Source organism: Triticum aestivum, chromosome 4D (assembly GCF_018294505.1).
Source record: "Triticum aestivum cultivar Chinese Spring chromosome 4D, IWGSC CS RefSeq v2.1, whole genome shotgun sequence".
Taxonomy (NCBI): domain Eukaryota; kingdom Viridiplantae; phylum Streptophyta; class Magnoliopsida; order Poales; family Poaceae; genus Triticum; species Triticum aestivum.
This window is the reverse complement of record NC_057805.1, coordinates 54776579-54800308: the sequence shown is the minus strand read 5'-3', so window position 1 is coordinate 54800308 and position 23730 is coordinate 54776579. Positions and strand designations below refer to the sequence as shown.

Sequence of the window (23730 nt, the reverse complement as noted above, 5' to 3'; positions counted from 1 at the left end):
CACAAGAACAGTCTGCGCTCCAAACACCCGGAGCAGTGTGACGACTGGATTACATGTGAACACATCAGGACTTTCAGCAGTTGGTTGGAAACACGTCTCAGAGGTGACACCACTGTTTGTGATGAGTTGTACTCGTTGTCCAGGGGACCATCTTCGACTGTATTGACTTACAAAGGATACGAGATAAATGCGAATACATTTTACACGATCGCCCAAGATCAAAAGAGCACCAACCAAAACAGCGGTGTCCGCTTTGATGCAGCAACCGAGAGGGGAAAGGACACATATTATGGTTACATAATGGACATATGGGAACTTGACTACAGACATGATTTTAAGGTCCCTTTGTTTAAGTGCAAATGGGTCAATCTGTCAGGAGGCGGGGTACACGTAGACCCACAGTACGGAATGATGTGGCACAGGTTATCTATGTGAAGGACATGTCTACCAGACCGAGGAAAAGAAAAGGTAAGGAAGCGAATACATCATACGATGAGCCAAAGCGCCACATAGTTCTTTCAGGAAAAAGGGACATTGTGGGAGTTGAGGGCAAGACAGACATGTCTGAAGATTATGAAAAGTTTCATGAAATTCCTCCCTTCAAAGTCAAGGCTGACCCAAGCATCCTGATAAACGATGAAAATTATCCATGGTTACGGCGCAATAAGAAAATGACACAAGCGAAGAAAAAGTGAAGACTTTCTCCCGCAACTATTATGATGATACCATGCCAACTTTGTAATAGACGAGTATGATACCATTGTCCGTTTTGTACAAGAAGTGCATCTAGTTTTTGTTGTAACCCTCTCAACTTTCTTGCACATGCTATGTGGATGAAATGATGATACCATGCCAACTTTCAACCTTCTCAGAGTTCATTTGAAATGCTTTTCAATTTTAGGGTCTTATAGCTCAAAATAATTAGTAAATGCATGAAAAATAATAGGCCAAAAATTAAAAATTATGCCACCTACTGGGCCACCACGGCCTGAATACGATTAGAAACCCATCCATGGGCCAGGATTCAGGCCCGCAGAAGGCCCAGTAGGCCCACAGGCATGTACAGAGAGGTTAGGCCCGTAAGCCTGCTTTAGAGAGGAGCTCGACAGCTCAGGCGCACCGCACCTTATAAACAGGTGCGGCTCTCTCTCAGCTAGCGAGGTGGGACTAAACTCACCACCACGCCGCCGTGCAAGGCCATTGGTCCCGGTTGGTGGCACGAACCGGGACCAATTCCACCCTTTGGTCCCTGCTGGTGCCACGAACCGGTACTAATGAGGCTGTGGCCCCACGAGCACCTTTAGTACCGGTTCGTGGCACGAAACGGTACTAAAGTTTCTTACTAAGCAGTTTTTTAGTCCCACCTCGCTAGCTGAGAGGCACTACGAGCGGTTTATAAGCCCTGAGTGCAGAGACGATGAAGAAGAGGCGCAATGCTCACGTTGCTTAGCTTCAAGCCTTGAGGAATAAGGTAGACTGCATGGAGCTATGTGCAGTGCAGTCTACACTATTCCGAAAGGCTTGAAGCAAATCAACGAGCATTGCGCCTCTTTTTTATTTTTAATAACTTATTACAACTCTGGACTTCTTGTGTTCCGACAAAATAAAATTTATGAAACTAAAATTAACAAAGTATTTTCTGTTCAAAACATTATAAGAAACATCTATTATTATTAAAACTAAAATCATATAAAATTGATGCAACTAAAATTATCGAAGTATTTTCTGTTCAAAATCATTAAAAGCAAAAAGAATTTTCATAAAGAACTTTTTTTGATAGAAACTTTAATAGCAAAAAGAATTATCATAAAGTAAAATAAATAAGTAATTAGAAACAAAATAAAATAAAATAAATAAGTTTTTTGTTGTAAGTAGAAACAAAACAAAATAAATAAAGCAAAAAAGAAAACAAAAAAACTAAATACAGCAAAAAAATTCATAAAGAACTTTTTTTGATAGAAAGTTTAATAGCAAAAAGAATTATCATAAAGTAAAATAATTAATTAATTAGAAACAAAATAAAATAAAATAAATAAGTTTTTGTTGTAAGTAGAAACAAAACAAAATAAATAAAGCAAAAAAGAAAACAAAAATAACTAAATACAGCAAAAAAATTGTTGGGGCGCTGCCCGCTTAGCCTTCCAACCCTCAGGTTTGCAAATACAGGCCCAGAAGGGCTAGGAGGCTAAACGGGCAGCGCGCCAAAGTTAGGCCCAGAAGCCTGCTATAGAGAGGAGTTCGAAACAGCAGCCGCGCCGCGGCATTTAAACTGGTGCGGGCGCCCCTCGGCTAGCGAGGTGGGACTAAACTTTTGGCCGCGATGCGGACAGCAAAAAAAATTGTTGGGGCGCTGCCCGCTGGGCCCTCCAACCCTCGGGTTTGCAAATACAGGCCCAGAAGGGCTAGAGGGCTCAACGGGCAGCGCGCCAAAGTTAGGCCCAGAAGCCTGCTATAGAGAGGAGTTCGAGACAGCAGCCGCAGTGGGGCTTATAAACCATTCCGAGCCCCTCTCAACTAGCGAGGTGGGACTAAACTTTTGGCCGCGACGCGGGCGGCAAGAGGCCTTTGGTCCCGGTTGGTGCCACCAACCGGGACTAAAGGGGGGGCATTGGTACCGGTTCGTGCACCAACCGGGACCAATGCACCCCTTTAGTCCCGGTTGGTGCCACCAACCGGGACCAAAGGCCGCCGCTTCCCGCCCTTTGCGCTCCTGAAAAGGGACCTTTGGTCCCGGTTGGTGGCACCAACTGGGACTAAAGGGTGGCATTGGTCCCGGTTGTTGCCATGAACCGGGACCAATGCCCTTGCTATATAATCAGGACTTGTGAAAATTTCACATCTCCCTCGCCTCCCTCGCCAGTTGCCCCCGCCGCCAAGCTGCCCAAATCGCTCGCGCACTCCTCGTCGCCGTCGCCGCCGCCGGCCGCCATCCCCGTCTCCCCGTGCCCCTGCCCTGCGCCCGAGCCCACGCCGGCCGCCGCCCCGTGCCCCTGCCCCTGCCCCGTCCCCGAGCATGCACGGCTGCGCCCCTGCGCCCCGGCCCGCCCCCACCATTGTCGTCGTCGTCGGCGCCCGCCCCCACTGCCGCCCCTGCCTCGACGCCGCCCTTCCTCCCCGTTCGGTCCGGCTCCGGCGACCCCCTTTCCCCCCTGTCCCCTTGATCCTCTTCATATAATTTTTTTTCATATAATTTTTTTCATATGCATATGTTGATTATATGGATGGATGGATGATGTATATGTTCATTATATGGATGGATGATGTATGCTTTTTTTCATATAATTTTTTAGGCAGATTTTTAGAATTTTTTATGTATGTATGTTATGTTTATATGTATGTATGTATGTTCATATGTATGTATGTTTATATGCAAAGCATATGCAAAGAAAATGTATGAATGGTCATATGCAAAGAAAAATGTATGTATGGTCATATGCAAAGAAAATGTATGTATGTATGTTCATATGAAAGAAAAATGTATGTATGTATGTTCATATGCATATGCAAAGAAAATGTATGTTCATATGCATATGCAAAGAAAATGTATGTTCATATATATGATGATATGTTCATATAAAAAGGAAAATAAGAAGAGGAAGAAAGGAGAAGAAGAGGAGAGGAAGAAGAGGAGAAATAAATAAGAAGAGGAAAAAAGAAGAAAAAGAAGAGGAGAAGAAGAAAGGAATAGAAGAGAAGAAGAATAAATAGAAAAAATTCTATTTTTTCTTCTTCTCTCCTCTATTCCTTTCTTCTTCTCCTCTTTTTTTTCTTCGATCTTCTCGTCTATTCCTTTTCTTCTTCTCCTCTTTTTATTTCTTCTTCGTTTTCTTATGTTTTATCGGGTCTGTCGTCGTCGATATACCCCTCTCCCGATAACTTCAACACGAGGGGGGGTTGATATACCCCCTCCCCGCCGATAATATTATTTTCCCATGTACGTATGTCGTCGTTGTCGATATAACCCCCTCCCGATAACTTCAACACGTGGGGGGGGGGGTCGATATACCCCCTCCCCGATAACATTATTTTCCCATGTATGTATGTCGTCGTTGTCGATATATATAACTCCCTCCCAGATAACTTCGACATGATGGACGGTCGATATTTATACCCCCTCTCGACCGTGATAACTTATACCACGGGAGCACCCCCCGGCCCTCTCGCTCGACCAAAACTCTCGAGGACACCGGAAACCCTAGAAAAAAAGATGTCGGTCTCCTACCCCCTCCCGCCGCGCCCCTACCCTTGAAGCGTTTCCTAGGCCACCCCGAACCCGGAATAAGCTAGGTCTACGTTTGCACTAATATATCCACCTGCTGTCATGTTTGTGTAATAATTGCCATGTTGTAATATTTGCAAAAACAATGGAGCACGGACGAGACGAGCAAGCAGAAGAGGTGTTGGGGGACATAATCTTAGCCGGAGGTGATATCTTGTCGTATCTTAACGACAATGATGGTCTAGAAGAACAGGGTGAAGAAGCAGGCTACGGTGATCGAAGAGTGGAGGAGGAAAGACATGATTATGATGGCTCCGGTGACCCAATGCTGGTGCAAGAAGGAGCCCGTGGTGACGGCTCCGGTGACCGAACAGAGTCCGGCCAGGTAAATATATTAGTTAAGCCTGTGCTGACTAGCTAATTGATGCATTCATTGTTTTGGTATGTACACATATTAATTAACACTCGTCTTTCTTAATTTTTCTAGCCCTCCGGATCGAGCACAACTTCGGTAAAGAGACGAGGCCCGAAGAGAAAGTTGCGCTCGGATGAAAGGTTTGAGATCACAGCAATCGCGCGCGATGGCCAACCGATTGAACCCATCCAGATAAAGGATGCATTTGCTGCTCAGTGCGGGGTTCTAGTTAGGGACAAGATCCTGATCAGCATCCAGCAATGGTATAATCCTAAGAAGGAAGAGCCTGAGGTGTCTTATGTCAATGATATGCAGAAAGATGATCTTTGGATTGAGCTGAAGGCAAATTTCACCCTGCCGCCAGAGGAGGATCCGGAGAAGCCAGTTATAGAGCAATTAATCAAGTCTCATGCTCTTAAGAAGATGGCAGACCTATTCAGGAGGTGGAAGAATGAGCTGAAAACGTTTGTCGACAAAGAAGAGACACCAGAATTCATCGGCCGGTATGAGAAGATCAGAGATCACTGGCCCGCATTTGTGGCCCACAAGACATCGGAAAAGAGTAAGAAGATGTCAGCGACAAACAAGAAGAATGCTGCAAAGAAGAAGCTTCACCATCGCACGGGGTCAGGTGGCTACCTCAAAGCCCGACCTAAGTGGGCCAAGGCTGAGAATGATCTGCTTGAAAAAGGGATCGAACCACAGACAATGAACTAGACAGACCGTTGCCAGACTTGGTTCTTCGGGGCTGGCGGAACCTTGGACCATGTATCAGGGAGGTGCGTTTGGACGAACGAGCTTTTGAGAATACCAGTCAAGAAGATTCAGCAATATATCGATGCAGCGCAGCAAGGGATGTTCGTTCCAGACAGAGAGAACGACGAGCTCACAATGGCCCTCGGGAATCCTGAGCACCCTGGACGGACACGAGGCACGCCAGGCTCCGTTCCGTGGAAGGCTGGTTTTCCGGACGCGGACGGTTACAAAAGCCAGGAGAGGAGGAAAAAAGTGGAGCAGATCCAAATTCAGAAGCTGCACGAAAGGGTTCAAGCGCTAGAGGAACGAGACGGCAATCGACATGCCGAAACTGCCCCCGAAGCTACACCGCCATCTCAGCGGAGAAGCAGCGTGGCTTCCACCGAGCTGCTTCAGCTGGAGCATGCGGCTCCTGCGAGCTACCCCGTGGATGCTATCACGGAGTCTCAACATTGCCACCTTATGGCGGAATGGCAGAACTTCAAAGTCAAGGCGGCTGTTGGCTCTATTTTACCTCCTGAACCCGGCGCAACCTACCACTGCCGACCGATTCCAGAAGGATATGCTAGGGTGATGGTGGATGAAATAACGGAGGGATTTGAGGAGCTACAGCTTAACCACCCTACCCGTGAAGGGGAGACTCGGCTGGGTTCTGCTCTGAAGACTCCATGCCTATGGCGGAAGGAGCTCATCAAGCTTCCGAACTGGACGGCTCCGGCGAGTAAGGGCACTCCGCCTCCTCCCCCGCCTCCTCCTCCGCCGAGTGATCAGGGCACTCAGCCTCCTTCTCCGGCACGTGGCGGCACTCCGCCTCCTTCTCCGCCAGCGCCGGCGCGCCAGAGCAGCCAGCCTCCTCCTTCTCCGCCTCGTCAGCAAGGGCGGAAGAGACCCGCCGCCGCTGCGGCTGCTCCGGCGCGTCGTAGTCCTTCTCCTCCGCCTCGTAAGCAAGGAAAGAAGACAGCCGCAGCCGCTCCGTCTGCTTTGCCGGCGTCTAGCAGTACAGCTGCCAGAGGCGGGAGGCAATACAGATTCGGTCCTTCTCTGAAGACTCCAGAGAAGTTACCATACGAGAGGACCGAGGAGGAAACCAGGAAGATCGTGCGAGCCGAAGTGACAAACTTCTTTGAAGGGGTGAAAGCAAAGAAACATCCACCTCCGGAGGAGAAGGTAGATCCGGTGAAAGCAAAGCGCACTCTGGCTGCCCTGACAAAACCACCAAAGTCTCCGCCGAGAGGCAACTATGAGCGCATTCTTGCAAAGACATATGCCGAAGCGGAGCGGTCGGGAAGTACTGTCAGTCATCAAAGGTTAAAAGAACGACGAGCTGGGAAAAAAATTGCCCAGCTCGGCGAACAAGCGAACCAAACGTGCCCCCCGCTCAAGGTGTCAAAAGACATCGTCGCTAATGAAATCATGGAGGTGGACGAACACAAATACCATTACGGGAAGCCTCTCGTCAAAGATGAAAGATCTCTAACAACGATGATGCGAAGACTACATGATTGGTACATGAAAACCTGCAGAGAGTCTGATGGGATGGATACTTTGACGCTGAGAGTTAAACCGGAGCATGACCTCTTTGGAATTGATCTGCTGAATGTTCCATTTGAGGATTTCTTCCAGTTTTACAATTAAAAGGCCCTCGATAAAACAACGATCACTTGCTACTGTCTGTAAGTAGTACTACTTCTGTCATTAAGTCTCTCTATATAGGTTAGCTCTTTCATTGCATGTATTTATAATTATCCTCACTATATTATGCAGATTGAAGATCGCCAAATTGAAGAAAAGACAAATCGGTGATATTGGGTTCATTAACACAAATCTCATAGATGCATATACGGTTGAAAAACATCCCAAAGAAGCCGAGGCCAACTTGCTACAATCGTTGGTATTAAATCAAAACAAAGATATAATACTCTTTCCTTACAACTTCAAGTGAGTGTTACTGTCTTGTGCATATTCGGTTTCCCTTATTAGTCCAGGTTATGGTAATGTAATTGATGACTTATGCATGCATGCGCAGCTTCCACTATATTCTCCTAGAGATTAAGCTTGAGCAGGGAGTAGTAACCGTCTTAGACTCGAGACGAAAAGATCCCCAGGACTATGCGAACGTGACTCAAATGCTCCAGAAGTAAGTTAAATCGATCATTATCCACCATATCAGCAACTTTGTTCATTTCCTGATATCAAGTAATTGTTTTCTTTGTATGGCAGGGTTTGGAGAAAATTCACCTCAAAAGCTCCGGGACTGCCGAAGAAGCTGCAATTTAATCACCCGAAAGTAAGTACTATAGTAGCATGTTCCGTGCATCTCCTAGTGATTCAAGCGCTAGTTTCATCAATACCATTTAGCATGCTTGCTTATCAGTTTGATTGACCTCTATTTCCTGTAAAGTGGTTGTGGCAGGAACGCGGGAATAATTACTGTGGATACTACGTTTGCGAGTCCATCCGCTACACGACCTGTGAGCGGGGCTACACTGAAGAACAATATGAAGTGCGTAAGCAATAATATTCACAATTTTATTGTATTACCATCATTTGTGTTGAGTTTCATTTATTCATATATATATATATATATGTATTGACCCCCTTCTTCAAATTAGATGTTTCGAAAGCGGGATGAACTCCTAGCACCAGATCGTATGCGAGGAATTCAAGAGGAATTGGCGGCATTCTTCCTTGACCACGTGATCGCTGAAAACGGAGAATACTATGTGGACCCTGTGTTCCTACAATTTAATTAGGAGATTGTATTGTAAGACATAATTATTGTATATATGTAGCCGGTAGTGTCGGATAGATATACGAGAACTTGTTGTTCGACCAATATCTCGGAGAAGGAGAGGTGGTCGATATCACTTCTCTCTGTATGCATATGTTCATGACGATCTTCTGTTTCCTTCATTTGATTACTAGCTAGCGTGTCTACTCCTCTCCATAGGTATATAGTACGTAGCGTCGACCAAGCACGGAGATAAGAGAGGACACTTCTCTCCATTAATTAGCTAGCTAACACAATATATGAAACACCTAAATTAACCCCCCAAAACCCCTAAACCAACCCCTTTCAAAAAAAACAAAAACCTCAGCTCCTACCAGCTGCTGACGCGTGGATGCCTATTGGTCCCGGTTGTTGGACACCAACCGGGACAAAAGGCCCTGCCTATTGGTCCACCAACCGGGACCAAAGGCCCCCTGCCTGGGCTGGCAGCAGCGGCCACGTGGAGGACCTTCTGTCCCGGTTCGTGTAAGAATCGAGACTAAAGGGTTAGGGCTTTAGTAACGATCCTTTAGTCCCGGTTCGAGAACGGGACAAAAGGCCCTTACAAACCGGGGTAAAAGCCCCTTTTCCTACTAGTGTTAATGGCACCAATGCAGCTCTTTTTCATGATTGATACATAAATGGGAACTTCAGATTGGATGGCTTGCACTTCCGTTTCAACAATGTTCTCCTGAGATGGAGAGAGATGGGTCTTGGATGGTAGAATGTAAGGAGGCACAACAAGACCAGCAGACTTCTTTCTCTCCAGAGGTTCATGAGGAATCCTATGCATGTTGCTTTCCGAGGAAGCGTTTTCTCCTGCAAATAATTTTAGATCATAAGAACAAAATAATCTAAAATGTATCAAATTGTTTTCGTCTAGCAATGTTTCGTAAGGTACTTTGTATTTGTTTTACCCTCGCCCTAGCCAGCCGCTTGAACACCACCAGTTCCACCTCCCGAATGACTTGTTTCTCCACGAAGTAGATGGACGGTAAACTTGGATCTCCTCGCCTCACCCTTTTCTGGTACAAAGATGCAGATATCCCCTTCCTGCAAACTGTTGTCATAGACGAAGTCGAACCAATGCCCAATAAGCATGTACTCACTTTTATCTTTTGTCATGTAGAATCTGGGTTGCCACTTCTTGCTCTTCTTTTCCGGCCCTTGAAGTGCGATAGTCACACTTTCATTTGGAAAGTGTGCAATTGCATGTTCCTCAGGAATGATCTGATAACACAAGAGAAAAGATGCGATGCCATTAATATATATAAACAAGAACTGAAAGCTAAGTAGTAGTAGGTCATAAGAACTCCAAGATAGCAGACCTCTTATTTATAATACAGAAACAGAAATGGACGGCTTTAAGCATGACAAACAGTTCGTATTGAAAACACTAAGTTGCCATTCAATTTTATTTTTTTGTGAATTTACCAGTAGAGGACTGGGTGGTTGAACAGCACGCTGACTCATGACATCAACGTATACAGCAGTCTCGGGTTGAATTCTCTCTAAAAGTGCAATCACTTTCTCATATTGTGCTACAGATAGATAACTCCCAAGTGATAGTGCATAATTATGTCCTCGAGGTGTTCGACAATCATCAGACTCAACAGAATTGTATGCTAAAGGACTGTCATCTCCTGTACAAAATTACAGTAGAAGATTATATAAGTAATTTAAACTTTGACACATATGCACTTCTAACTTAACAATCTAACCTGATTTCTCAAAGGAAGTGGGTTTTGCAGCCCTTTTTGCACTGTTTCGATGATCCCTTGAGCTACCCCTCTGACAGCTAGGATATAATTTTCTTCCTGATGTCTGTTTGGTATCATCATCAGACCTGCTTCGTATATCAACTGAATCTGCACTTTTTTCTTGAATAGTCCCATCACTTGTGCCAATATCATTTCTTTCAACAGGGGAATGATCAACGCTTGCTTCGCGAAGGTGATGGACTGTCACCTTGAAGTTTCTTACATCACCCTTTGTCGTTGGTTGAAAGAGGCAGAGATCACCCTCCCGCACATTATTGTCATGGACAAACTCGTGCAAATAGAGGTGGTGTCCCTTTTCAGGTATTATGCGAAAATCGCACAGCCATTCCTTACTCTTCCCATGTAGCTTGAGTGTGATCGTTTGAGTTTTGCTAGGAAAGTGACTGACTGCATACTCCTTAAGTATTGCCTATAATTAATGAAGAGAGAAGGGGAGAATACGAATATGTGATGCTGTTATTATATATAACTTGTACTATAAAACAAAGTATCAAGACTGGCAACTAAGGATATTTAATATGCTCCAACTTACCTCTCTAGAGTAAGAGGAAGTCTAAATGTGAACCTTAAATTTATCGATCGATCGGGGTTAATTTTAGAAAGCTTGTAAAGGAAACTAGCCCCTCGGTGGTTAAGTGCAACAGAAATAGGAAAGTATCAACTTCTATATGCTCATACACACGCTTTGAACCCTTCACGCTGATGCCATGCAAAAAAAAAAGGTACTCCGCACATTTATGATTGGATCACATAACAAAAGCAAAACAAAGCTTATAAAAATAATTTTGGTGAAAATAAGCACTAAATAAAAATAAGTCAATTTTGGAATTACATGGTTACATCTTACACGAAAGTAAAATATGGAGCACTACATACGAAAATAATGGTAGTTTTTCAAAAGAAAATAGACAAAAATATTGGATTTTTTGCTATAAATAACAGTTGATTAGAAGCAAATAATTTTGAAGTCCGTCAAAAGGGTACCATAATAATTTAGTGTCATTATGAAATTGAGATGTTTGCTAAGCTTAGTTCAGAATTTCTTCTCAAAATTCCTTTTGAACAACTCAAAAGAAACAATTTAAACATGTTTTAGTTATCAAGGTCTATCCGTGGTTACATTACTTGGATTGTCTCTTTCCTTCCATACACACATTCCTTCCATCTACTCATGTCAATTATTGGCAAGCAATGTTGTGCAAAGACATCATTAGCCCTGAGAAGGTCAATTTAATCTCTCACCCTCTACAAGGTAATAGACCAGCCTAGACATTAGATCAAAATAAATGGACGATCGAGATTGTTTGGGAGCGTCTGACAGTATCTCACATTTAACTAATACACCGGATTTTAACTATCAAGACATATATTGTTAATTCAGCGATGCATATCAGTTTGTTGCATAAGTATCTTTGTGAGCGTTGTGAAAACTAACCGTTAAGAAAACCTTTCATAAACATTTTCCTGTAAAGATTTTATTAAACAATACTCTCTCCATTCCAAAATATAAAATATAAGGTGTATTGTAGTTTTCTCAAAAGTCAAACGTTTCTATGTTTGACCAAGTTTATAGCAAAATGTATTAACATCTACAATACTAAATAAATAAAATACGAAATTATATTTCATGGTGAATCTAATGATAATGATTTAGTACTGTAGATATTGATAGTTTTTCTCGATAAATTTAGCCAAAGCTAGAGAAGTTTGACTTTTTCAAATATTTAGTCCAACTAATGTATTGAATATATGGAGGGAGTATAGTATTACGGTGTGTCTAATTCACATCTAGATGTTTTCTAAGGATGTCACATCTAACCTCCCACAAATAAGGCAGCAACAAGGAAAAAAAGTTAGGACAACAAAAAAATAGACCACAAACATAGTGAAGATCAGGTTAGATGTGACATAACTATGTCACATCTAGATGTGTCCTAGACAGACCCATAGTATTAAAAGATAAAATGCAGACGCAAGCAACCCGTACAACTAACTTGACGTACCAGATCAGGGTATTTTTTCACATTGGTCTTCTTCATCCTTACCACGAGCATGGGGATTTTAGGTCGAATTTTGTCGTCAAGCGCATCTATTTTCGACTTCTCTGCCGCTGTGAGATCGAACTTCCCTTGTAAGACATATTTCTTCTTCTTTTTGCGATGTAAGGCATAATCCTTGGAAGGCATCTGAGGATCATCCGGTTCCACAGGCTCATCTTCAGATGGACTGCCTTCTCATGCATGTAAAAGAGTTCTAGAAGTAAGAGAAGATGATGCAGTGAAGGTAACTAAAATTTAACAAGAGTACTAACCTGACGATTCCTCAACCGAAGACATTGCGGCGGCCTTTACTTGTTTCCCACGACGGCCTGAGCGATCCCTTGGGCATTCGAGGTCTGACCCCTCACTCTCTGATGGCTCAATAGGATAATCATCTGAACTGCTTGAACTATCAGCATAAGCGGTGCGTGCTTTTTTAGCACTATTAGAAGCACTTTTCGTCTACCCGACGAACTTCTTCCTCGCGCAGCGCTCATGCAGATTTCTCATCGATCTCGGAGCCGCACTAGTGCAGAACCGGCCTTTATCACCGGTTCGTAAGGGCCTTTAGTGCCGGTTCTGCAACCGGCACTATGGAGTGAAGACTAAAGCCCCCCCTTTAGTACCGGTTTGGCACGAACCGGCGCTAACGTGCCACCACGTGGCACGAGCCAGGCCCGGGTGCGTGTAGGACATTAGTACCGGTTGGTAACACCAACCGGTACTAAATGTTTGGGTGTGTTTTGGTTTTAATTTTTATTTTTTCTTTAGTTTTGTGTTTTCAATTTAATTTAGTGATTGTTTTACATTATAATGAGTTGTTAAATCATTAGGTGAAAGTACCGCAGATTAGTTTCGACTGGATGCATGTGGATCCTAGCTAAGTGATCTAAGTAATATGGATATGGCATACACTTGATCACTTAGTGACCTAAGTAATATGGATATGGCATATACTTGACCACTTAGCTAGGATCCATCCAGTTGAAACTAATATGCAGTTTCTTTCATAAATGATATAATAACTCATCATCATCATCATCATCATCATCATCATCATATTATAAGCGTTCATAACACCACAAAAGCAAATCACTCTTTGAGATTAAGTTCAGGACGAAGAACACGGACACGCATGAGAGGACAACAAGTACTAAGAGCATGATAACTAGCTAAATCACTCCTGCTGCTCTCTCTCAGGTAAAATAGCATAGAACATGTATAGCTCTCCTGATTCATCATATTGGAGCATGCAGATGAACCTGTCTCCTAATCGTGGGCTGCGCTTCTGATTGCTGCCCCCTAGTACTTTTCTGCGATCGTTAACAATTTTGCTCCAATCTTTCACTATTAAGCATTCATCGCTTTCAGAAATTATGAATGCACTCATGTGCACTGTAGGATATCTTGGCCGTAAGCTAACAATTGACATGCGACCTTTAGTCTCGATCCACTGAGGCACAACTGTCATCGGGAGTCCCTGTTGAAGAACATCGTATAGTAATTAATATACTTAGCAATGAAAGTTTAGCTTGAAAAATAATGTATGCAAAAGATGCACCGAGGACTAATAGTAAAAATCTTACCATCTTTCCTAAATACATGTGACCGTAGTTCAATACGATCACTATTGGTCGCACGTTTTAAGTACTAAGATTTTCAAATTCCGGAAAATGATTTCTCTTAACAGCATCAAGATTCTCAAGCCATGAAACATAATGACTTATCTCCTCACAGTTTAGTTCAGCTCCGGGACAGTAGTAGGTCCTGTCTACCAAGCGCCGGACATGTTTGCTGGAATGGAAATAAGCTGTCAATAAAAATTAGTTGTCAACTATTTTTGAATAAACAATATCAAAGACATAAATATGGTTGAGAAACTCACATAATGGTAGAACTGGAGGCGTCTGCACATCGACCCAGATGTCTCTATTACCTTCAATATCATCTTCCGAACGAATATCAAAGGTGATAACCATATCAGGCTCAAATGCATAAGCCTTGCATAGTGCTTGCCAAGTTTTGCATTCAAAATAGGTGTACGTGTCTGCATTGTATAATTTGACGTTGAAATTATAACCAGCATGCTCGGTCTTCAGGCAAACTCTCTTTACCTCCATAGTTTCCATAGCACTGAAACCTATCTTATCCAAGACAAAAATTCTTGCATGGCGGGGGATGCGCTAGTAGAATAGTGAAAATTTAAAATTATAAGTTGAAGCAAATGAAGCATATATAAGTCATGCTTAATTACGAAAAAAGACTTGTCGTTGTGACTTACTGTATCCACTTCGAAGGTCTCATCCAGCTTGACGCTGAAGCGCCTATCATCAACAAGGAAATTTCTGTCGCACAGGCCGCGCTGGTCTTCACAGAATTCGCACTTAATGAAATCTTTTTCGTCGTCAGACGACATTTCCTATGTTCATATAGGTGAAACATTAAACACTTACTAGTTCTATTAATTCAACTAATTCAACTACTTTTATTAGTTCAACTACTTCTATTAATTCAATTAATTCAACTAAGCATTTAATAAAAATAAACGTGTTCTATTAATTTTCTTACTAAAATAAAGTAGCTAGTTCCATATAGTAATATTTTAATTAGATCATCAAATCTCAGATATCTAAATTTTCTTACTAAAAATAAACTAGTTCTATTAATTCAACTAATTCAACTAAGAATTTACTAAAAATAAACTAGTTCTATTAATTTTCTTACTAAAATATATAAAGTAGCTATATATATAGTAATATTTTAATTAGATCATCAAATCTCATATACCTAAATTTTCTTACTAAAAATTAACTAGTTCTACTAATTCAACTAGTTCAACTAAGCATTTACTAAAAATAAACTAGTTATATTAATTCAACTAGTTTAAATAATCTCATATACCTAAATTTTCTAACTAAAAATAAACTTGTTCTATTAATTTTCGTACTAAAAATAAACTAGTTATATTAATTCAACTAATTCAAATCTCATATATATACCTAATTAATATCTAGCTAATTCATCTAAAATTGACATTAATATTTAATATCTTTTCCATATAATTCATCTAACATTAACATTCTAACATTCTTATCTACGTAATTTATCTAACATTAGTCTAAACAACAGAAAACAGAAAATAAGTAAAAACAATATGTGTCTGTGTGTGTGTGTGTGTCTGTGTGTGTGTGTGTGTGTACGAGCGGGGGGCGGCGGCATACGGGCGGCGGCGCGAGACGGCGATGCGACGGGGACGGCGCGACGACGAGCGGCAGGCCGGGGGCGACGGCGTGATCGAGACGGCGACGTGGTACGGGGCGGCGGCGACGGGCGGCGGGGGCGACGGCGGTGACGGCGACGACGGGCGGTGAGGGCGACGGCGGTGACGGCGACGACGGGCGGCGGGGGCGACGGCGCGCGTTAAGGGCGGCCGCGATGTCACGCGAAGTAGTTGGAGAAGAAGTGGTGGTCGATGAAACTGAATTTTTCGTAAGTGCCATATGTATAGGAGGGGCCTTTAGTACCGGTTGGAGCCACCAACCGGTACTAAAGGCCAATTTTCGCCAGGCCAAGGGGCGGGAAACTGCCCCTTTAGTACCGGTTCGTGGCTCCAACCGGTACTAAAGGCCCCCCTTTAGTACCGGTTCGTGGCTCCAACCGGTACTAAAGGCCCCCCTTTAGTACCCGTTGGAGCCACGACCCGGTACTAAAGGTGTGCGCTGTCGCAAGAGTGCCGCGGGCAAGTTTAGTCCCACCTCGCTAGCCGAGGGGCGCCCGCACCAGTTTAAAAGCCCCCGGCGCGGCTGCTGTCTCGAACTCCTCTCTATAGTAAGCTTCTGGGCCTAACTTTGGCGCGCTGCCCGTTGAGCCTGCTGGCCCTTCTGGGCCTGTATTTGCAAACCCTAGGGTTGGCAGGCCCAGCGGGCAGCGCCCCAATAATTTTTTATATAATTTTCTTCTGTTTTTTTCGAGTATTTTTTTTGCTGTATTTAGTTTCTTTGTGAATATAAAAAAAATTATATAGTTTTTTTTCTTTTCTGCATTATTTATTTTCTCCTATTCATTTTGTAGTGATTTTCAATTTCACCGTCATTTAGCTCTCTAAACAAATCGGTAAATGACTGAAAAACAGCAAATGATGTCAGAACGTGTTGGAAATTGATGACGTCGCTTTGAAAGATGCATACTGAACGCAAAAATAGGTTGGAGTTCAAATAAGTTTAAAAAACATTGAAGTGCCCTTGTAACAGATGAGTTCTCGTCCGAAACTCTGATACACCGAAAGAGATTGTCCAGTTTGTACACGAGGTGCGTCCAGTTTTCGCCGTGACCCTCTCTACTCTTTTGCACATGCTATGCGGGCGAAATGACGATACAATGCCAAGTTCCAACATTTTCAGAGTTCATTTTGTAGTGATTTTCAATTTCACCGTCATTTAGCTCCTAAACAAATCGGTAAATGACTGAAAAACAGCAAATGATGTCAGAACGTGTTGGAAATTGATGACGTCGCTTTGAATGATGCATATTGAACGCAAAAATAGGTTGGAGTTCAAATAAGTTTAAAAAACATTGAAATGCCCGTGTAACGGATGAGTTCTCGTCCGAAACCCTGATACTCCGAAAGAGATTGTCCAGTTTGTACACGAGGTGCGTCCAGTTTTCGCCGTGACCCTCTCTACTCTTTTGCACATGCTATGCGGGCAAAATGATGATACCATGCCAAGTTCCAACATTTTCAGAGTTCATTTTGTAATGATTTACAATTTCACCGTCATTTAGCTCCCTAAACAAATCGGTAAATGACTGAAAAACAGCAAATGATGTCAGAACGTGTTGGAAATTGATGAAGTCGCTTTGAAAGATGCATACTGAACGCAAAAATAGGCTGAAGTTCAAATAAGTTGAAAAAACATTGAAGTGCCGTGTAACAGATGAGTTCTCGTCCGAAACCCTGATACTCCGAAAGAGATTATCCAGTTTGTACACGAGGTGCGTCCAGTTTTCGCCGTGACCCTCTCTACTCTTTTGCACATGCTATGCGGGCGAAATTATGATTCCATGCCAAGTTCTAGCATTTTCAGAGTTCATTTTGTAGTGATTTTCAATTTCACCGTCATTTAGCTCTCTAAACAAATCGGTAAATGACTGAAAACAGCAAATGATGTCAGAACGTGTTGGAAATTGATGAAGTCGCTTTGAATGATGCATACTGAACGCAAAAATAGGCTGGAGTTCAAATAAGTTTAAAAAACATTGAAGTGCCCGTGTAACAGATGAGTTCTCGTCCGAAACCCTGATACTCCGAAAGAGATTGTCCAGTTTGTACACGAGGTGCGTCCAGTTTTCGCCGTGACCCTCTCTACTCTTTTGCACATGCTATGCGAGCGAAATGATGATACCATGCCAGGTTCTAGCATTTTCAGAGTTCATTTTGTAGTGATTTTCAATTTCACCGTCATTTAGCTCTCTAAACAAATCGGTAAATGACTGAAAAACAGCAAATGATGTCAGAACGTGTTGGAAATTGACGACGTCGCTTTGAATGGTGCATACTGAACGCAAAAATAGGGTGGAGTTCAAATAAGTTTAAAATACATTGAAGTGCCCGTGTAACAGATGAGTTCTCGTCCGAAACCCTGATACTCCGAAAGAGATTGTCCAGTTTGTACACGAGGTGCGTCCAGTTTTCGCCGTGACCCTCTCTACTCTTTTGCACATGCTATGCGGGCGAAATGATGATTCCATGCCAAGTTCTAACATTTTCAGAGTTCATTTTGTAGTGATTTTCAATTTCACCGTCATTTAGCTCTCTAAACAAATCGGTAAATGACTGAAAACAGCAAATGATGTCAGAACGTGTTGGAAATTGATGACGTCGCTTTGAATGATGCATACTGAACGCAAAAATAGGCTGGAGTTCAAATAAGTTTAAAAAACATTGAAGTGCCCGTGTAACAGATGAGTTCTCGTCCGAAAACCTGATACTCCGAAAGAGATTGTCCAGTTTGTACACGAGGTGCGTCCAGTTTTCGCCGTGACCCTCTCTACTCTTTTGCACATGCTATGCGGGCGAAATGATGATACCATGCCATGTTCTAACATTTTCAGAGTTCATTTTGTAGTGATTTTCAATTTCACCGTCATTTAGCTCTCTAAACAAATCGGTAAATGACTGAAAAACAGCAAATGATGTCAGAACGTGTTGGAAATTGATGACGTCGCTTTGAATGATGCATACTGAACGCAAAAATAGGCTGGAGTTCAAATAAGTTTAAAAAACATTGAAGTGCCCGTGTAACAGATGAGTTCTCGTCCGAAACCCTGATACTCCGAAAGAGATTGTCCAGTTTGTACACGAGGTGCGTCCAGTTTTCGCCGTGACCCTCTCTACTCTTTTGCACATGCTATGCGGGTGAAATGATGATACCATGCCAAGTTCCAACATTTTCAGAGTTCATTTTGTAGTGATTTTCAATTTCACCGTCATTTAGCTCTCTAAACAAATCGGTAAATGACTGAAAAACAGCAAATGATGTCAGAACGTGTTGGAAATTGATGACGTCGCTTTGAATGATGCATACTGAACGCAAAAATAGGGTGGAGTTCAAATAAGTTTAAAAAACATTGAAGTGCCCGTGTAACAGATGAGTTCTCGTCCGAAACCCTGATACTCCGAAAGAGATTGTCCAGTTTGTACACGAGGTGCGTCCAGTTTTCGCCGTGACCCTCTCTACTCTTTTGCACATGCTATGCGGGCGAAATGATGATTCCATGCCAAGTTCCAACATTTTCAGAGTTCATTTTGTAGTGATTTTCAATTTCACCGTCATTTAGCTCTCTAAACAAATCGGTAAATGACTGAAAAACAGCAAATGATGTCAGAACGTGTTGGAAATTGATGACGTCGCTTTGAATGATGCATACTGAACGCAAAAATAGGCTGGAGTTCAAATAAGTTTAAAAAACATTGAAGTGCCCGTGTAACAGATGAGTTCTCGTCCGAAACCCTGATACTCCGAAAGAGATTGTCCAGTTTGTACACGAGGTGCGTCCAGTTTTCGCCGTGACCCTCTCTACTCTTTTGCACATGCTATGCGGGCGAAATGATGATACCATGCCAAGTTCCAACATTTTCAGAGTTCATTTTGTAGTGATTTTCAATTTCACCGTCATTTAGCTCTCTAAACAAATCGGTAAATGACTGAAAAACAGCAAATGATGTCAGAACGTGTTGGAAATTGATGACGTCGCTTTGAATGATGCATACTGAACGCAAAAATAGGCTGGAGTTCAAATAAGTTTAAAAAACATTGAAGTGCCCGTGTAACAGATGAGTTCTCGTCCGAAACCCTGATACTCCGAAAGAGATTGTCCAGTTTGTACACGAGGTGCGTCCAGTTTTCGCCGTGACCCTCTCTACTCTTTTGCACATGCTATGCGGGCGAAATGATGATACCATGCCAAGTTCCAACATTTTCAGAGTTCATTTTGTAGTGATTTTCAATTTCACCGTCATTTAGCTCCCTAAACAAATCGGTAAATGACTGAAAAACAGCAAATGATGTCAGAACGTGTTGGAAATTGATGACGTCGCTTTGAATGATGCATACTGAATGCAAAAATAGGCTGGAGTTCAAATAAGTTTAAAAAACATTGAAGTGCCCGTGTAACAGATGAGTTCTCGTCCGAAACCCTGATACTCCGAAAGAGATTGTCCAGTTTGTACACGAGGTGCGTCCAGTTTTCGCCGTGACCCTCTCTACTCTTTTGCACATGCTATGCGGGCGAAATGATGATACCATGCCAAGTTCCAACATTTTCAGAGTTCATTTTGTAGTGATTTTCAATTTCACCGTCATTTAGCTCTCTAAACAAATCGGTAAATGACTGAAAAACAGCAAATGATGTCAGAACGTGTTGGAAATTGATGACGTCGCTTTGAATGATGCATACTGAACGCAAAATAGGCTGGAGTTCAAATAAGTTTAAAAAACATTGAAGTGCCCATGTAACAGATGAGTTCTCGTCCGAAACCCTGATACTCCGAAAGAGATTGTCCAGTTTGTACACGAGGTGCGTCCAGTTTTCGCCGTGACCCTCTCTACTCTTTTGCACATGCTATGCGGGCGAAATGATGATACCATGCCAAGTTCCAACATTTTCAGAGTTCATTTTGTAGTGATTTTCAATTTCACCGTCATTTAGCTCCCTAAACAAATCGGTAAATGACTGAAAACAGCAAATGATGTCAGAACGTGTTGGAAATTGATGACGTCGCTTTGAATGATGCATACTGAACGCAAAAATAGGCTGGAGTTCAAATAAGTTTAAAAAACATTGAAGTGCCCGTGTAACAGATGAGTTCTCGTCCGAAACCCTGATACTCCGAAAGAGATTGTCCAGTTTATACACGAGGTGCGTCCAGTTTTCGTCGTGACCCTCTCTACTCTTTTGCACATGCTATGCGGGCGAAATGATGATACAATGCCAAGTTCCAACATTTTCAGAGTTCATTTTGTAGTGATTTTCAATTTCACTTTTATTTAGCTCTCTAAAAAAATCGGTAAATGACTGAAAAACAGCAAACGATGTCAGAACGTATTGGAAATTGATGACGTTGTATTGAAAGATGCATACTGAACGCAAAAATAGGCTGGAGTTCAAATAAGTTTAAAAAACATTGAAGTGCCCGTGTAACAGATGAGTTCTCGTCCGAAACCCTGATACTCCGAAAGAGATTGTCCAGTTTGTACACGAGGTGCGTCCAGTTTTCGCCGTGACCCTCTCTACTCTTTTGCACATGCTATGCGGGCGAAATGATAATACAATGCCAAGTTCTAACATTTTCAGAGTTCATTTTGTAGTGATTTTCAATTTCACCGTCATTAGCTCCCTAAACAAATTGGTAAATGACTGAAAAACAGCCAATGATGTCAGTACGTGTTGGAAATTGATGACGTCGCTTTGAAAGATGCATACTGAACGCAAAAATAGGCTGGAGTTCAAATAAGTTTAAAAAACATTGAAGTGCCCGTGTAACAGATGAGTTCTCCTCCGAAACCCTGATACTCCGAAAGAGATTGTCCAGTTTGTACACGAGTTGCGTCCAGTTTTTGCCGTGACCCTCTCTACTCTTTTGCATATGCTATGCGGGCGAAATGATGATACCATGCCAAGTTCTAGCATTTTCAGAGTTCATTTTGTAGTGATTTTCAATTTCAACGTCATTTAGCTTCCTAAACAAATCGATAAATGACTGAAAAACAGCAAATGATGTCAGAACGTGTTGGAAATTGATGACGTCGCTTTAAATGATGCATACTGAATGCAAAAATAGGCTGGAGTTCAAATGACTGAAAAACAGCAAATGATGTCAGAACGTGTTGGAAATTGATGACGTCGCTTTGAATGGTGTGTACGGAACGCAAAAAAGTCTGAAGTTGTAATAAGTTTAAAAAAATGAAGTGTCCATGTAACAGATGAGTTCTCGTCAGAAACCCTGATACTTCGAAAGAGATTGTCCAGTTTGTACACAAAGTGCGTCCAGTTTTTGCCGTAGCACAAGAAGTCCGGAGTTGTAATAAGTTATTAAAGATAAAAAAGAGGCACAATGCTCGTTAATTAGTTTCAAGCCTTTCGGAATAGTGCAAACTGCACTGCACATAGCTCCGTGCAGTCTACACTATTCCTCAAGGCTTAAAGCTAAGCAACGTGCAGATGAGCATTGCGCCTCTACTTCATCGTTTCTGCACTCAGGGCTTATAAACCGCTCCTAGTGCCTCTCTCTTCGCGAGGTGGCACTAAAAACAGCTTACTAAGAAGCTATAGTACCGGTTCATGGCACGAACCGGTACTAAAGGTGCCCGTGGGGCCCCAGCCTGACCACAGCCTGACGCAGCATCATTAGTACCGGTTCGTGACACGAAGCGGTACAAAAGGTTGCTCACGAACCGGTACTAAGGATCTTCGCCCGCCTAGCCGTTGGAACCGGCACTAATGGACACATTAGTGCCGGCTCAAAATCAAACCAGCACTAATGTGCTTCACATTTGACCCTTTTTGTACCAGTGCCGTTCTGCAAAATGGCAGGGTTCAGGAAACTACTAAGGAAGCAGATAGATGACATCGCCTATCAGTGTTACAAAAACTAAACAAGCTGTTTAAAAAAAACTAAACAAACCATACAGACATCACTCGCCTAGCAACAAGAAATAAAGGGATCAAGAATTCTTCCGAAGAGAATCTAAAGAAGTGTGCTTTCTCGACGGACAGAACATTTCTATGTCTATGATTAGAGAAGACACACAGAAACAGATGAAACAATACTCTCTCCTTCGCACTATCTAAGTTTTCCCAGATTGTAGGGCGTAGAAACGGCCGCAACAATCCGGGACCGATCGATCGTGTAGCTTCCTGAAAAAGGGGATCGCTGACTGGAATTTGCTAACGGCTGTTAGATAAGATCGTGGAAGGAGTACAGAGGTAAATCGAGAAGATCTGTGTGCAGATGCGGGAACAGATTGATTAGATCACAAGAAATGGAAGGAGATCAGCTTAGGGAAGAACCTTCACTTTGGACGTGGTTCTGCAAGGGGATGAACCAGAGCAACCCGAAAGCAGTGGTAATTTAAGAAGGGAGCTGCTACAGCCCAAAGGTCCTTCATTATGAAACGTCACTTAACATTCATTCCATTCTTACCTGCTTTTCTGCTTACGAATTTATTGGATGGAGACATTTTACAAGGAGGATAACACCCTTCTTGATTCATGTGCTTGACCAAAATATACGCCCGGAGAGAATATTGTTGGGGGAAAGTACCGTACAGAAATTGTCACATGGCGACTGTAAACTGCCATAGATGCACGTTTCCTTTTCCAATGGTTTTACGAGAGCAATGATTCGGTGCTCACACTCCTCTGCATTGCATCTGTGACGAAGAAAAAAAATTCAAAACAAATACTTTTTTTAAATCCATTTTCTTTGCATGGTAGATAATTTTGGTGTGTGAGGTGCGCTTCAAATTTCAGATTATTTGGACATCTAAGTAGTTCTCAGCAGAAAAGACAGATTTGAGGCTATAAAAAGTTTACTGTTCATGCACTGTTCTGACCCAATTTGTCTTTTTTACCGAGAGCTACTCATGTGTCCAAATAATCAGAAATTTTGGAGCGCACGTCATGCATCAAAAAATCTACCATGCAAATTGTTTTTGGATTTTAATATTTTTTTTGTGAATTTTTCTTGACCGGGTTCAAATAAGTCTGGGCTCAGAAACGGATATTCATGGTTTTACCCTTTTTTTCAAAACGGAGAATAACACCCTCGACCTCTGTATCTTTTTTTTCAGAAAAACTTCCGATCTATTCATCAACTGTCAAGGTAGTATAAAGAACACCAGAAGTAAAAAAATATATCCAGGTCTGTAGACCACATAGCGACGACTACAAGCATTGAAGCGAGCCGAAGGCGCGTCGCCGTCATTACCCTTCCTCATCGGAGTCGGGCAAACCTTATTGTAGTAGACAGTCGAGAAGTCTTCGTGCTAAAACCCCATAGGACCAGCACACCAGAACAACAATCGCCGCCGAGGAAGAGAAATGCAGATCGGAACGGTCCAGCCTGTAGACACACGAACACAGACGTATGAAGACCGGATCCACGTGGATCCACCGAAGACAAATGCCGATCGAATCCCACGAGATCCGCCGGAGATAAACCTCCACACGCCCTTCGACAATACTAGAGA

At 42.6% G+C, this 23730-nt stretch overlaps 1 protein-coding gene across 1 annotated transcript; it reads right to left on the bottom strand.

Annotated features, from left to right (window-relative positions):
- Positions 1-8684: 8684 nt before the first annotated feature.
- LOC123096661 (B3 domain-containing protein Os03g0619600-like) lies at positions 8685-12277 on the bottom strand. The gene is made up of 6 exons (XM_044518421.1): positions 12253-12277; positions 11945-12171; positions 9882-10350; positions 9595-9803; positions 9062-9390; positions 8685-8979 (listed from the first exon to the last, which is right to left on the bottom strand). Exons 1-5 carry the CDS (start codon positions 12275-12277, stop codon positions 9085-9087), a joined length of 1236 nt encoding a protein of 411 aa, XP_044374356.1. The 3' UTR covers positions 8685-8979; positions 9062-9084.
- Between the last annotated feature and the right edge of the window lie 11453 nt (positions 12278-23730).